This window comes from Bidens hawaiensis, unplaced genomic scaffold, assembly GCF_021521415.1.
Source record: "Bidens hawaiensis isolate Kalapana, Puna unplaced genomic scaffold, B.hawaiensis_p1.1 tig00001412_1, whole genome shotgun sequence".
Classification (NCBI taxonomy): Eukaryota; Viridiplantae; Streptophyta; class Magnoliopsida; order Asterales; family Asteraceae; genus Bidens; species Bidens hawaiensis.
Window position 1 is genome coordinate 4045293 of NW_027491079.1, and position 16636 is coordinate 4061928.

Consider the following 16636-nt stretch of genomic DNA (forward strand, 5'->3'; position numbering starts at 1 on the left):
GTTCATTTATTACTACGTTCAATTACTTATGAAATCTCGAAGTCTATCGATAACCCGGTTGAACACGTAAATAGCCAAAACTATAGTTTGATAGCGTAACTAATAACATCTTCTAAGTTCGAGGTTTAAAGTGAAAATATATTAATTAACTAATAACATCGGGACCCGGGTTCGAAACCCGGGTCAGTCACATTTTTTTATATTATTTAATAACAGTTTATTAATAACTATTTTATCTTTTTAATCATTAAAAAAATCATAATAAATTTATAAAAACCTTTTTAAATTAAATAAAAATTATGTAAATTTATTATAAAATATATCTCACCATTTTACATGTAAAAATCAAGTTTCTCGTTTTCATAAGTTGTTATTAAAAATCGTTTAATAAACGTAACATAAACTTTAAATTTCTAGAAATCGTTTAGTCAACACAATAAATATAGTTATAACTTATAATCAACAGTTCAAGCTTTTCGAACATATAAACTTTGTTTTCTCGTCATTAAAGTGCTTAAATCGTACTAATAACCAAATTGCCGTTAAAACATAAATAATAATATAATAATCTAAGAGCTATAGAATTAGTAATAAATCGTAATAGAATAATAACTAACTCCTAAAATTATTCGTATAATTAATCAACCTTAAAATCCCGTTAGAATAGTCGTTAAAAGTCGTGTTTATCCTTATTTATAGTTCGTACGGATTAACTGCTTCGGATTCCTTTGACGCCTTTGAGTTATTCTTATTCCTTTTTACTTCAATTACTAAGGTGAGTTTTCACAACCCCTTTTTAAATGTTTTAATGATTTGGGGTGGCATATGTATCCATTATAAAATTCAAGTATTATTACTTCGATTACTTACAAACTACAATTCAATCATGGACTTGTGTGCTTATCTGTTTAATTGTTATATACGTGGAATTCAAGTGGTTGCCTTATTAAGTATGATCATACACCCTCCCTTTGCACTCAGGTCCATTTGTATCGAGTGGAAAAGGGACCTCATTATCCAAGTACGTTGGTAGCCCCAACTGGAAAGGACCTTCGTTTGTTCTTTACACTCAGGTCCATTGCATCGAGTGTAAAGAACCCTTTTGTGCTTTTCACAAGTTTTCATGGAATTGTATGGATTTTACGTAATATATAAACTGTGGAAATCTCACCAGCTATTTTTAAAGCTGACCGTATTTTATACATATGTTACAGGTACAGTGATTAGAGGATGAAGGACTAGAAGACGCTTAGAATACCTAGGTTATTTAACAAACGAGACATTTGTTCTTATTATGATTTGATTTCCATTTGTATTCTTGTTTGAACTTGTGTTACATGATGCTTTAATGAATTAATGTTATTATGGTCACAAAATAGTGTCACGTGTGTTTTAACAATCTGTACGTCACACTCGGGCGTTTCCAATTAAGCCGGGATGTTACACAAATAGACGTGTTGAGGATACTGAGCCTGTTGCGGCTGCAGCTGCGGCTGAGGTGGCGGTGGTAGATCATGATTGATCGGATCGTCAACATGAGCCCCGCCTTCACCCGGAAGCACCTCATGATAAACAGGGATGACCACCGGTAATGGCACAGAAACAAAATTCCTGTAGTTCCTAGAGCGAAACCGAAGGGCTCCATTAAACATGCGGGTACAACGCATGCTGTGACATTTGAGCCAAAACAAGGTACACCTCAGTACGTATTTACTGATTAAGCAAATAAACGCCTTTTGCGTAATAAACGAACGATTAACCGAACGGGTCGGGTTATGACCCAGATATCTCGGGGGGGCATTTATAAGTGATATACGATCTATACAAGCTAAAATATTATAAATATGGTCTTAGTTTGATAGCAAACAAGTTAAACGAAAACATGCTCGTTTAACCACCCGCTATAGATTTAAACGCGAAAGATAGTTACAAACCAAGCATTGTATCATCCGTTAAGCCGAAAAAGACTTACCAAACACTTATTTGAAATGTTTTAAGCGATCTGTGAAAATATTTTTGATTTTTACAAACATATAATATGTTTTTATAATTTTACACAAAACTAGCCGAAAAACACTCGTTTTCGCGCTGTTTGTCGCACCCGATAAGTTTTTCGCGACAAAAACCGAACCCGAACTAAATTTGGACCGGGCTTTTCGTATTTGGGCTTGAGAAATCATAAACTTGGGCCAAAATGGGCCCATGGATTCCGGCCGCAGCCGCCACCCCACCCCCCTTCATTTCCTTTTCACATATAAACTAGATCCAAGCCATTTTTCCACATAATTTCTTGAAAACTCTGGATACAACTCTGCTCCAGCCAAAAACAGCAAGAAAAGCTAAGGTAAGGAGCTTAAATAAGTAGCTTTTTACTTATTTAATACCATAAAAACATGTCTTGGTTACAAAAATCATTCCTAACCGTGTAAAAATCCTAAAAATGGTCCATAAACATGTTTTGATCATACACATGGTAAGGAACCTGTTTTGATAAATTTTTTGGCCATAAACACGGATTAAAGGGTTGAAACGACGTTTTTACGGTTCAAAAGTTCGTTTTTGTGCACTAGCCGAAACCCTAACTTACGGGCTGTTATGTTGATGAAATATTGCTTGGTTTGTGATATAGGACTTTTACCTAGCTTTCTTAGAAGCACAAGAACCTGAAAACTTGATTAAAAAGTCGGAAACGAGCCAAACCCGCTAAGGTAATGCCGAAACACTCGCTTACGGGCTATTTAGGTTAAGATTGTGATGTGCATATTGTTAGGACTTGAAATTTTGCAGGGAAATCAGGGATCATGTCAGTGAGTCCCTGTTTAAATTTGGTAATTTTTCGACCATCCGAGAATACTTGGCGAATTTATTACCGAATTGGGACGTTTATTTGGGAAAAAATAGCTAAAATACTTCAAAAATTATGAAATATTTCTGGGAACTCAGATTTTATGTATTTTGATCACATATGAATTTTGGGATATATGTTTTGTTTATTTGCGTTCGTGTGAATTTTTATAGCCGAATTTGGGCCGAAAAGAATATCGCACGAGCTTTTTACATTCTGGAATTGATAAAGGTTGTTTTGGGTCATGAATTGAGTATTCAGGAATTTTTGGTGAATTTTTGGAAATTGTTTGGGGTAAACGGACGATTTTCAAACGAAATATAGCTGATAAAATGAATTTTTATAAATTAATAAATCAGTAAATAAATTCCAGAATTATTTTTATAAAAATCTACATATTGTGATTGATAAGTGGTTAAATTTTCATAATTTAATGATTAACGATTAATTAATTATGCTAATCTGAATATTAAACAAATTCAGTTTTTATAAAAACCGGCAAGTTCGCGACTAGTGAATCTGCGGGAATATAAAAACACCAAGAGTGATCAAAAATCATATTTTTGGGCTAATTAAGCAAAAATGAACTTTTCTATGAGAAACCTGGACAATCCGGGTGGATTGTGCGCGTTTCTTCTCAAATCAAACTGTATAAACGGAAACGGGCCCCGTGGCTAATCCGGGACCCCAGTATGTGATCTTTCTTTATAACTTAATCATTTTATTAACCAATACATTTACCCAAGCTTATTTTCCCATAACTGTTTTCTGAACGCGTAAACGAACAACTTGGCCCAGCTGAGAAAACGGGAATCTGAGCCAAGTTCAGTTTTAAGTATTAGACATTGAACAACATCACAACCTAAGCCTACTGCCACTTTCTGGGCATTCCAGCTACACCCAGATTAGTTATACAGCCCAGTTTAGTATTGAGATTATAATAATATTAAAATATTAATATTATTATAATATTGATTATAGGAACTACTGATAGCGGACCGAACAAACCACGAGCCGATACAGTTTTGATTATCTACTAAACCGTGAGTTTCATGACCCCACTTTTAAACTGTTTTACGAACTTTTGGGGTGAAAAGCATGTTTGATTACATATGCATACCTGAAACATGTACTGATGTGAATTATCTAAGTGCTAACACACGAAAGTCCCCACGATCACAGTGATTAACTTCGAGCCGGTGGCTTGTGAATAGTACTATTTGTTTGACAAACCCAAACGGAGCCGGCACGGTTTGCCGAGACACCAAAACCGTTTGCACATGACCATATTTATACAAACAGGCTATGTAGTGTTAGACATAGCTACCGGGGCATGTTGTGGGCGGAAAGGGGCCATAGTGGTTGATTGAGCGTGGGAAATGGAGGCACGCAGCACGAACAGTCCAGGCTTCACTGTAGCTTAGCATGATTACATCACATACATCATTTACATACGTACATACTTATTTCATGATTACAAGTGTTGACTTGTGAACACTCATTACTGTTTTCTTGAAACCCGTGAAACTCACCAACTCTAGTAGTTGATCCGTTTTAAACTGCTTTTCAGGTGTACCTAAATCGGAGTAATTTGATGATCTGTTACTTACCTGAAGTGTGTGGTTGATGCTATGTGAATAGAGGCAAGGATGTTAGTAGTAAGAATGTATAATTAACGAACTAGTTTTGTTTGTATCGCCTAGACTGTTAAACAATGATAGAACGAAGAAATGTAATATATTGTAAATTAGTTTGTAATGTTTCTTTATAAACAATGTATTGATATCAGAGGTGTCTGTTACATTCCCGTTTTACGCTTCCTCATTGTGCTAGTCGGGGTGTGACACATGCTCATCACTGATTTCTTATCAAACCTCTTCGGCTTGATCGGTGGCGACAACTGTGTCACCGTCCGGAAAGAGACCCAAAGACCGAGCGATAATGGTAATGTACGCCCCCTCCTCCCGTACAATGACTCTCTCTTTTGACGATGATAGGCGGTCGCGAAGTAATCCGCCAAACACTTCGTGAGGGCGCATGGCCTCCGGTAGAGAAGACAATATAAGAAAAACAAATCACAAGACGTGCATTGGTCACGACTATAATCCCGTGGTGCAATGGATGTAGTAATGAGCCTGTGCAAGTACCAGTAGAGGGGGTTTGTAATGGCGCTAACCTTCCCCGTCGATTTACCAAAAGGAGTGTCGGCAATCAACATCCAAAAACTAACGAGGGTTTGCCTATCGTATCTTGTGATCCCTTCCGTGTAAATCTTTTGGAGTGCACTTTCTCTAGGGGTTCTGTTTTGTTATGGTTTTCCAAATGTTACGTGTCGGGATGTTTTGTGTTGCAAGCTGCTCTACTAGTTTCTATTCATTCGAAGAAAGCCTTCTAGCATACGCGTAACCCTCCATATTCTCAAAAGGACTGTGGTTATGTGTTGCGTTCAACACATCTAACCTCCAAACCTTATGTGTTGTATCGTACCACCCTTTAAGTTTGAAGGGGCAACCTATTTTTTTGCTGCCAGTTTTTCTAACTATGGCTTTACTTTTGTACTCGCCGCTAAGACTGCATTGAAGCCATACACGCGCGCCATTTTCTTCTTTTTTCTTCGATCTTCCAGTCACAATGACGTAACCGTTATCAGTTCCCCTATTTTTTACCCAATCCTTTAACCCTTCGAGGGATTTAATTCCTAAAAAAGGCACATTTAGACTTAGATTTATTGAAATGGGCGTAATTGAGCAGTTGTCATACCTGGTCAGTTTCGAACGAAACTATCGAGTAAGGGCTTTCCTTGTCATCCACTAACTCCTTCTTGATTTGTTCACTACCGTAGGCATAAGGGCTGGTCCGAATAGTTTTTCTGTATGTACGAAGGTTCACTACCGTAGGCGTAATCCCCGTACTTTTCCTGTCCGTATGAAAGTTCACAACCATATTCGTCTCTTGAGCAGTCGTGTTGTGCATACGAAGGTTCACCCCCGTATCCGTAGCTCGCATAACCCTGTTGTTCGTACGAAGATTCACCGTGATGGAGAGGCTCCTGAAACATGTTTACGGTTAAAGGTGAACATAAATTTAAGACAATTGTAAATTTAAAAATAAATGTTTTGCTTGGTTTAGGGCGGGCAACACGGGTCTCTTGTCTTGTGAATGAAAACCAATGGCGATCTTCTCATTTAGGGCTGCTGCAGCGGTTTCTCGTAAGAATCAGGAATGTCTGACCGATCGTAAGACTCTAGAACAACCGAGTCATTAAAATTTTCGCCGAAAAAATAGTTGGCGTTCCACCACGACATTGTGACAATGAGTGTTATTGCATGTGAAAAAAAAAGTTTTGAAATGAGAATGAATGTTTCTCACAGGTGATGGATGGTGTTATATAAAAACCAAATATGCTCCATAGTGGCCAATATGGAACATATTGACAGAAAAGACAGACTTGACTTGTATTATGCATGTGACTATGAGTAGGTAACAGGGAATACACACTTGTATTATGCATGTGACGATGAGTAGGTAACAGGGAATACTTTTTTGTCTTCAAATGGGAAATAGGGAAAGCCTGATATGCTACATATTGGCCAATATGGAGCATTTTGTGGGAGATTTGACTTACGGTATCCATGTGATTATGAGTAGGTAGGAGGGAATATGCTTTGTCTTCAAATGGAAAACATGGAAAGCCTGATATGCTCCATATTGATCAAAGTAGAGCATATTGTTGGATATTTGACTTGTGGGACCTATCCATTTTGCATATGATTTAGTGTAGGTACGGTAATATGCTTCATATTGAGTAATATTCATATTGAGTAATATGGGCATATTAAGAGGTGTCTAAATAGACAAGGAGGTGTGTCAATAGAACGACCCTTCTTTTTAACCTTCTTTATTGCCTTTAATTTGTTTTCAAGTTTGGTGATTTTTTCTTTTACTACAAACTCTTTAAATTTCAAAAGGAAATAGTAACTCTTTGTACTTCAGATTTTCTATTTTTCTATCCAATTAATTAATTTACATGTAGTTAAATATTTGTTTGATTATTTGTATATGCTTTTGGTTTCATAGCATATTAAGGTAGAAGGCAACAATTATTTTTGTGGTTGTAGGAGATGACTATGATATGTGCTCTTAAATCTAGATTTTGTATTACATGTGTTCTATGTGTTCTTGTTTGCTCGTATATATATCTCATAATGTTAGTTAATATTGAACTTTAACATATTTTGAATAGAACTTAGGCGGTCGATCCACAACATGTTCGTGACATATGGCGTGAGCCTTCTGTGATTTCTTGATCTTTTGTTTGTGGTTGATTTAGTGAATGAAAGACAAGTTTCATAAACATATATCTTGAATGAGCTACACCAGTAAAAAGTTTCACATATCCAGTTATCCACAAACACAAGATTATATGAGATCTAGCTAGAATGTGGAGCCTAAAGCAATAAGTGATGTAATGTATACATGTATTATGCTACACAATACAATTGTACAAGACATGTCGAAAGACATGCCATAACTGAGTGGTCAGATAATGAGGATGGTGAACCTGGATCGAAAACAAATTTTGAACATGGGGTGAGCACAAATTTTGAAAGTTACGTAGCTAGGTTCCAAATTTTATAAAAATTCTAAAAGTGAAACTTATTATATGTTTTGAGCTGATTTAATGGAACATATATGATATTTTCAAGAGTATATATTTATGTTAATTTTAAGTTTATGTGATTTTTTAAATGTAGAATGTATTTTTTTCAGTTTAGCATATAGTTTTTAAATATATTCTACTATTTTTAATATCATGAATGTAAAAACAAATGGTTCATTATAAAAAAAATAATTTGTTAATAAAAAATAAATTGAAGTAACAAAATAATTATGTTAAATAAAAGCATATATGAAAAAACCTTGGATATAAACTAAGGTAGTGTTTGGTATGATGTAATGATAGGCGGAATGGAATGAATCATTCCAAATGAATGAAATAAAACAAGTTTGGTTGTCATTTATCAATGGAATGAATCATTACTAAGGAATGCAATTCCTTTCATATATAGCATTTTTTATTCCTTGGTAAAATGTGTTTCTTCTTTCATTCCATCAAGGAATAGAATGAAAAATGATCAACAATTATTATTATTATTTTATTATTGTATAACTATTAAAATTATAATAATTATTATATTATTATTATTATATCGTATTATGTTATTACCGTTCCATTAATTGACAAAAATATTATGTGTACATAGTTTACTATTTAAAATAATAATAATAATAATAAAGTTATGATTAATTTCATTCCTATGTGGTAACCAAACAAGACAATGAAATGGTAATGATTAATTTCATTTCTTTGCTCATTCCATTCCTTTACTCATTCCATTCTTCCGTTCATTTCATTACCATATACCAAACAGACCCTAAGTGTTTTTAAAAGACAGATTGGAAATTTAATTTGACATCCAGCGTATCACATTTACAGACGTTTGAAATTTTAATAGAATAATATTTTAGTAAATTCGGCCTTATTTAGAATTTAGTTATTTGTAGTGTAGGTTTATTATGTAAAATAATGAGACTTTGTTAGCATTTGGAGATGTATAATGATGTAGGAAGTCATATGTGTATCTTTTTCTTTAAGCATTGTGAATCATCATGAGTAGTCATGATCAATCATTAGCATTCTTTTGATCCTTGTTGATCATCAAATTGATAAGAAAATAGTGTGCAATGTTGTGAGCAACATATAAAATAGGAAAAGTTAGTCTATCTTATAAATAAAAGTACTCAAAAGTAATTCTAAGTTAACAAAAAATATTTAATTAATTAAAACGTTGTTATTTATAGATGTTAAATATTAAAATGATAAGTGGATGTTACAAATAGTTATTATAACAATAACATAAATTATATTTCATGTTTTTATTTATCCATAAATAACAATTAAAATTGCAAGAGATGTTTATACTCTCAATTTTCATTTCAGAAGTATAAGACGTGTATGATATTAAGTAATACATTACCCAGTTATCTGAAACATGCATACATGCTTACCTAAATTATGTATGTAAATATTTTATCTGTCTTTGAGTAATAACATAATCTACTAATTTCACCGACTTTACTATTTAGGTATTTCTAATTCGTTAGGGTAATAAACTTACATAATATTAAAAGTAGTAACACCAGTACTTGAGAATCACAATGAGTGATCTTTTACAAACTAACGAGCATATCCGGTAGCAACAAATAATGAATAACCGAGTATCCCACAACTCCACAAGTATTAAACCGTGTGTAGCCTATAAAACACAGTTTTACAAACAAATATGAAACTGAAATTACCCAAACATGTCCTGTTTATTTGCACCATATGTTTATTTAAAGTTTAAAGTTAACACTTGTTGCAACTTGCAAAGCATCAATTAAGATTTGACTAGAGGGGTAGAATAGTACTCTGGACCCTGGCTACATAATGACAAACGGGTTAAACGAAGCCAACCACGTGAGTGTATAGACACAAGCCAATATGTCACACAGTGTGCCGCACACTGCACGTCTTAAGTTGGTTGGTTGGTTGGTGGTTTTCTTTTCATCACATACACCTTTTAACAAAGTTTACTTATCCAATAGCTTTCTAATATTTAAATTTCGATAGAATTAAAGAGGCTTCCTTTTCTTTGAATTTTTGTCTTATATAAACTCACTAGGTTAGTAATACGGGTGCAAACGAGTCAAGTTGAGCCCGAGCTCGAGTAGGCTCGAGCTCGGCTCATGAGTATATTCTTAAGCTCGAGCTCAGCTCGGGCTCGACTCGTTTGCTATTTATAAGTTATTTTTTATATAAGTATAATTATTTTAATATGTTTTTTCTATTATATATATATATATATATATATATATATATGTTCTTTAGTTATTTTTATTTATTTTTTCATAACATCATATATATTAATTAATTATTTTTAATATATATTCTAAAAAAATTAATATAAATGATAGGCTTTTTTAGGCTCGCGAGTCGGTTCGATCTCGATAAGTGAAGCTCGGCTCGGGCTCAATTATTAAACGAGCTTACTTTTAGGCTCGAGCTCGGGCTCAAGCTCGATAGAGCTTGGCTCGATCAAGCTTTTTAACGAGCCGATCTTAAGTAACTCGTGAGCAGCTCGGCTCGTTTGCACCCCTAGTTATTAAAAATGGAGGGTGGGTAGCCAAAATACCATAAGCCCCGATTAATCCTGCAGTGTCATCTTATTTTTATCTTGAACTATCTTGAATTACCCTAAAGGTTGGCGGCACATCACTGAACTACCCTAAAGAAATTTTAATTTTTAATTAAAAATAAATCATAAATTTTTATTAAATTATGCATACATAAATATCAACTTTCATTATAAATAAAAATAAAGGTTACAAATTACAAACAAAAAAATATTAAAAAGATAAATAAGAAAATAAAAATAATATCTCTGAACATTTCTTCGGTGTATTTCGGGTTGTCGATGAAGTAATCTTCTGTTAGAACTTGGTGACATTTTTCGCAACCACGTTCAACATATCTTCTTCTTGATGTGCTGGTGACTGGTGTCTTCTTTCTCGGCTTGTCGGGTAAGATCATAGAGAAAGTAATTGTGGGGTGGAATGTACATGGGAAGAAATTTAAATTCATTTTTATGGTTAGGTAGAGTGGGTATAAAATTGGTTGGAGTAGATTAGGTATGAAATTAGTTAAGTGTGTTTAGTTATTTATAAATAAGAAAAAAAATGAATATAAAACTAGTCGTTTGTCGTTAAATAGCTAGTCAACATATCCAGCGGCTAGTAACAAAAAACTTTCACGGGAGATACTACCCCTTGGTACTACCCTCTGGGGTCTTTTAGGGCGCTGGCGGCAATGAACCCCAGGGGAATACTACCCACTGGAATGTACCCGAGCTCCACGCCCTGCACCTTAAGCTATGTATTATATGGGTTGGATGATAAAAAAAACGTTACAATTTATACCAATTTGTGAAATAATGAAAGGGATGTTCAACTTATAAAAATGTTTTACGAGCACAACTTAGCTTTCTTTTAAATAAAAAAAAATGTTTTATAAAATTGAATTATAGAAGTCATTATTATTTAATTGGATAAAGAGACGGAAAACAATAAAATATTAAAAAAATAAAGAAATATGTATAATTAATAGTAGAGATAGACAAGAGAAAATAGCAAGGATGCACAAGAAATTGACACGTAACAAAAATATTTTTATTTTATTTTATTATATAGTATAGATACAGCGCAATCAGAATTGTGTCAGCGCCCGTTAACTAGTATATTATTAATAGTTACATGAACGCATAGACACACACATAAGCATATTGCCGTACATATACTAATCTTGTAACCAAGTAATTAAATCTATGTTATGCTATACATGTATTATTACTTAGCTGGTTTAAAACGCGAAAATCTTTTTTTTATCAACCAAATATATTATTTACAAGTCATCATTAGTGCGGATCGAACCCCTGACCATCATTTTAATAAACCACCTTTGCCACCACACCAAATGACATGGGGTAAAAAACACGAAAATCTAGGTTGGATCTTAGGGATGTTGCATTCCTGAATTTTCTTTTCTTTCTTCTTTTTTTTTTTTTTTTGTGTCGATTGTTTTTAATCATCTATATTAGAGCTTATGCGTATGGAGCAGTTAGATTGTTAGTTGGTTAGTTGAGTATGCTATATCTCACATCCATATGCGTGTTCTCTCTTATGGTATTCGAGCATATATATCTCCGATCTAGTTTCTTCGTCGAATTTTTGCTAGAATTTTCATCGGTTGTCAGATTTTTCTATTTCTACAGAAAGGAACAAATATTAACAAATAATCAAACATTATTCTGAATCTGCATTAATGAAAGAATAACAAGAATAACAATTCTAGAGTCACTTAGAAATATTAAATAGAAAGTTCATTGGCCGCTTAAACAAAACAAACAAACCGCATACGAGAAATACAATCTGCAATTTTGTAGCATCAAACACTTATGAACTTAACGTTTCTTCCTGCAACAACACTGCTAGCTTTAATCAGATAAAAATGGCTGCCAACATTAACTCATAAACTTCAAAACAAAAAATAAAAACTAAAAAAAAATATTGGTTTAATAAACATATGGCAGAATCCTCCACGGGACAGCCTGGCGATACTTGGCCCACACGTCGTTGTATTTCTCTGCGCATCGTGCTTCGTCTCTTCTCTCTCGCCAAATAAGCAGAATCAAAAGATATATTGGATAAAAATATGGTACTGGAGAGCTGCAAATATATGGGCCATATAAATAGATCAGTTGGCGGTTGACTTCAAAAGTCAAACATGACAAACTTTGAAATGTATCATAACTAGGATTTCTTTTATATGAGAGCATAAAATTTAATTCATTTACATTATTAAGTTGAATAATTTAGGTAAAATCACACATTTTGTTCAAAACTTCGGGAAACAATAGCAATTTTAAAATTAAAATGTAACCATTTTGACCAAATTGTTTTGACTAGTTGCATTAAGCTTAAAAAACCGCAAGGTTTACCTGATCCCGCATGGTAAACTGAAGGATAGCGCCAGTAACAGATCTCCAAGGTAGTTGCAGTGTCTTGCTATTCCCCTTCATATAAGACAAAAAAGAGCATCAGGGCCCGTCTGGGAGGGGGGGGGGGCAAGAATTTGGATGTTTATTTAGTTAAATGAATGGACATAAACATATGTCTCGTTCATTGATTTGTGTTCGTGAACATTCGTTTATGTTCGTTCATTTATTTAGTTAAATGAACGGACATAAACATATGTCTCGTTCATTAATTTGTGTTCGTGAACATTCGTTTATGTTCGTTTGTTTATTTAGTTAAATGAACGGACATAAACATATGTCTTGTTCATTGATTTGTGTTCGTGAACATTCGTTTATGTTCGTTCGTTTACGTTCATTTATACTAAATATAATCCATAATTGTTTACATTTTTTTAATTCATTTCAAACTTAATAGAGTTTTAATACTTTAGGCCCAATACATTGTTATTCACATTACTTTTAACTAGAATTAGCTCAGTTATGTTCGTTCATCTATGTTCAGCTATGTTTGTTCATATACGTTCATGAAGCGTTCATTTATACAGTTAATGAACGAACATAACTGAACACGAACATGTTCATTTTCTTAACAAACGAGCACGAACAGAAAAAAAACCCGTTCGTTTAATTTTCCGTGTTTGCTCGTTTGTTCAGTTAAAGTTAAATGAGCAAACATGCTCCCTTCGTTAAATTTCCCAGTCACCCAAATTAGAAAAGATTGAAAGTTTGTTACTTTCAGTTGTTTATTTTGGAGTTGTTACCCAAAATAAAAGTTGGACCAAATTTGCTTATTTTTAATGCGTGTAAATATAAATGGAAATTAAAAAAACAAGTTGAAATGGTTTAGAGATAACATTACCAATAACCAGAAACCAGTAATTTTCCTCCAATGACTTTTGGGGGTTGACCCCATATTAATGCTTTGGGGTTCTTAAAATCATGTTTTTGCTTGTTTGCGCCTCTAAATACCAGATACCTGTAAAGATTAAAATCCAACATTGCAATTATAGCATTTGAATAAAAAAAAGTCAGTCAACTATAGTTTTGTAATAGATTACCCTATCACAAATACAATGCAATTTGCAACGACTGCAGCTGTTGGTAACTCCACTTTGTTACTCAAAAGCCACCAACCCTAATCACAAAATAACATTAAGAGGCATATTGAATACAGTTTGACTTTCAAAGTCAAACAAAATGCTTTAGATTTTTTAAAAAATGTATATTACCTGAATACTGAATGTGAAGGGAATCCACACTAAATCTCCAAATACTAGCATGAAGCCCAATCTCTCAGCAATTATATCCCATCTAGAATTAAATGTAAATTAAATAATAATAATAATAATAATAATAAGTCTATAACTCATGGCTATAGTAAAACAAGATCAATTCTATAGAAATATTAAGAACTAAAAACAATTATGCATACAAAGCATCCATAAAAACAAGATCGATTTGATAGCATCATAGTTATCAAATGCGTTAGGCGCAAAAGCCTCGCCTGGGGCCTATGCACAAGGCGCAAAAAAACAACGGCATGAGGGAAAAAAAGCGCACTTAAATAAAAAATTTAAAATTTATTATGCGTAGGAAAAATAATAGTATTCTTCAAAAAACATAATAAAAATAAAATAAACAAACGAAAGCTATTATGTAACATTTAATATCATCTAACTGGTACCAAAAGTTCTAAATAATCAAAGATTCAAATGTAATTCCAAAATTTGTATGACAAAATGTATCAATATAATGCCTTTGACTTCTCCTAGATCTAAGCTTCAATGGCACCCCTTGCGTTTCTTTTGCTCGGCTTTTATGTTATCATGTTCTTGGCATAGACAATGCCGAAGCGCTCACCTAGGTTTTAGAAGCGCATTTATTGAGCCTCACCTGAAAATTGGGCCTAGGGGCAAGAAGCGAGGGCTTTTAATAACTACGGATAGCATGATTATCAAGCATGCATTTTTAAGAGGATCTCAAAAATTTGCAACTAGACAAGTTTTGTTTATATTCCATTTTCACAAGAAGTCAACTTACGTGGATGTCATGTATTCCTCGTAAAAGATGTAGTCCACAATGTAGATCTGAAAAGCCAACAAAAAAGAAAGGAAACAGCGGTGTTCAAGAATTGTATTAATTTTAAAAGCCATCAAAATAACAACAACAACAACAACAATAATAATAATAATAACTAAGTACCACACAAAATAGCTGGTAGAGGATCATAGATTGGCTGAAGTTAGCATCTTGGATAGATTTTGCAAGCACCGAAAGATTAATGAGAAGCCATCCCATCATTCCAGCTCTCACAAAGAAAAATCTATATAAAAGTGTCACAAGAATAATAATTATTTAACTGTGCGATTATAATATGTTAAACTTCAGCAATATTGTGATAAGTCAATCATGAACTAAGTCAAAGTAAGAGAAATATTACATACTTGAGGTCAACGCCGAAGAAGTTAGGATTTAGTTGTATCCCAAACCACCTGCTTGTTATTTAATAATTAGTTGACTAAGCATCTTAATCAGCTACAAATAAAATAATAATTATTACAACAGAAAAATACATGTCATCAATTATGTTTCCAGTGACGTGAGGCTTCAGAGATGCACTTCGGTCTTTAGACTTGCAACCAGCCACATAAAGTATCAAAGTGACCTGGCATTTTTACAGTTTTCATGACAAATATATAGTCAAAAACCAGTATTGTTTTTGAGATATCATGCAATGACTTCAAAAAAATAGAACTTACAATAACACTGAAGATAAAAGTTGTAGACAAAAGCTCAAGCCCTCGGTCCGATATTGCCTGCAACATTCGCATGTTCACGTAATAAATAAAAGGCAGCATAAAGTCTTTTAAAAATAAGTGATAGTACATACAGTGAGTGATACAAAATCCATCCAAGCTCCAATAATGAGTAAGCCAACCAGCAAAAATAGTGATAACAATCCTGAAAACATAAAGTTTCTTTCTACATTAAAACAACTGAATTTGACATCTTTTTATATTGATAAAACCAGATAATTTACCAGTTCTGCTTCTGCATAAGGATGAGATTTTTTTCCTAAATACCGTACCAAACCGCTACATACAGTACAGTATTCAGTAATCAGTACCCCTTTTTCTCAAATTCGGTATTTTCGGTATCAGTACCAGTATTTTTCGTTATTTCAGTATTTGTTACCAGTTGAAAAATGTAGAGTTTTTCTTTCTTGGGTAGTAGGTATCGGTACGCATACCTTTCTTTCTTGTTTTCCATAGAAATTGATACGGTTGTTTTTAAAACATTTTGTATGTTTTGATTTTGGTATTTCGGTTTCTTGATTACGAATTAATTTCATAACAAAAAAAAACCAGCGTGGATATCGATACCGATCCAATATATTCGGTACCTAGTTCTGTTCAAATTCGGTATCGGTATTTTATGCGCCGATCCCCGATCTCATCCCTAGTTCTGCAAATATTTTATAAAACCTACTTGAGGGATTATAATATTATGTCATTTTCTTAAGAAATCAAAACCATCAAGGCTGGAAACTTTACCATTAGACCGATAATGAAGCCGAGTTCCATCGGCTAAAACCGCTCCAGGAACAAGCTTTCCGGGTAAAACAGATCCAGCAATCCCCAAATAACTAAAGAATCCCAGTAATAAACAAACCTAATATAATAAACATAACCCATTAATCTTCAACAAATCATTATCATCACATTCATTCATTCATTCATTCTATTGCCCTAAATCATAACCTAATCAAACTAAACTCAAAACCCACATACAGTTTCATCAATACGAGCATATTATAAGAGTAAATCAAACAATAATCGCACTAATCACTCACGTACAGAGTTCCATGAAGGAATCAAGTCCATTTTAGATGCAGTTTTTCAAGTAAACTCCGTCACTTCAGTTTCTACTCTTCACTCACGAATCTTCAGATTTTTTAAAAAATAAGCAGTAACATATATATATATATATATATAACCCTAGATTTTTGCAAATTGAGAATACCAGTAGTCCTTGTATTAAACTAGCATTAACACCCCTAGTGCTGCGACGGGTGCAGTTTATTAAATATCAACTCCACTTGAAAGCAAGCATGAAGTTACTACCACCGCCGCCTTTGTTCGCCACCCCCCCCCCC

The 16636-nt window shown here is 33.6% G+C and overlaps 1 protein-coding gene across 1 annotated transcript; it reads right to left on the reverse strand.

Moving 5' to 3' along the window:
- Positions 1-11797: 11797 nt before the first annotated feature.
- Positions 11798-16364, reverse strand: LOC143575763 (delta(14)-sterol reductase-like). The gene is made up of 13 exons (XM_077060055.1): positions 16338-16364; positions 16035-16152; positions 15371-15441; positions 15240-15296; positions 15054-15145; positions 14925-14972; positions 14683-14803; positions 14521-14567; positions 13710-13791; positions 13539-13615; positions 13340-13456; positions 12442-12516; positions 11798-12169 (listed from the first exon to the last, which is right to left on the reverse strand). Exons 1-13 carry the CDS (start codon positions 16362-16364, stop codon positions 12016-12018), a joined length of 1086 nt encoding a protein of 361 aa, XP_076916170.1. The 3' UTR covers positions 11798-12015.
- Positions 16365-16636: the final 272 nt, after the last annotated feature.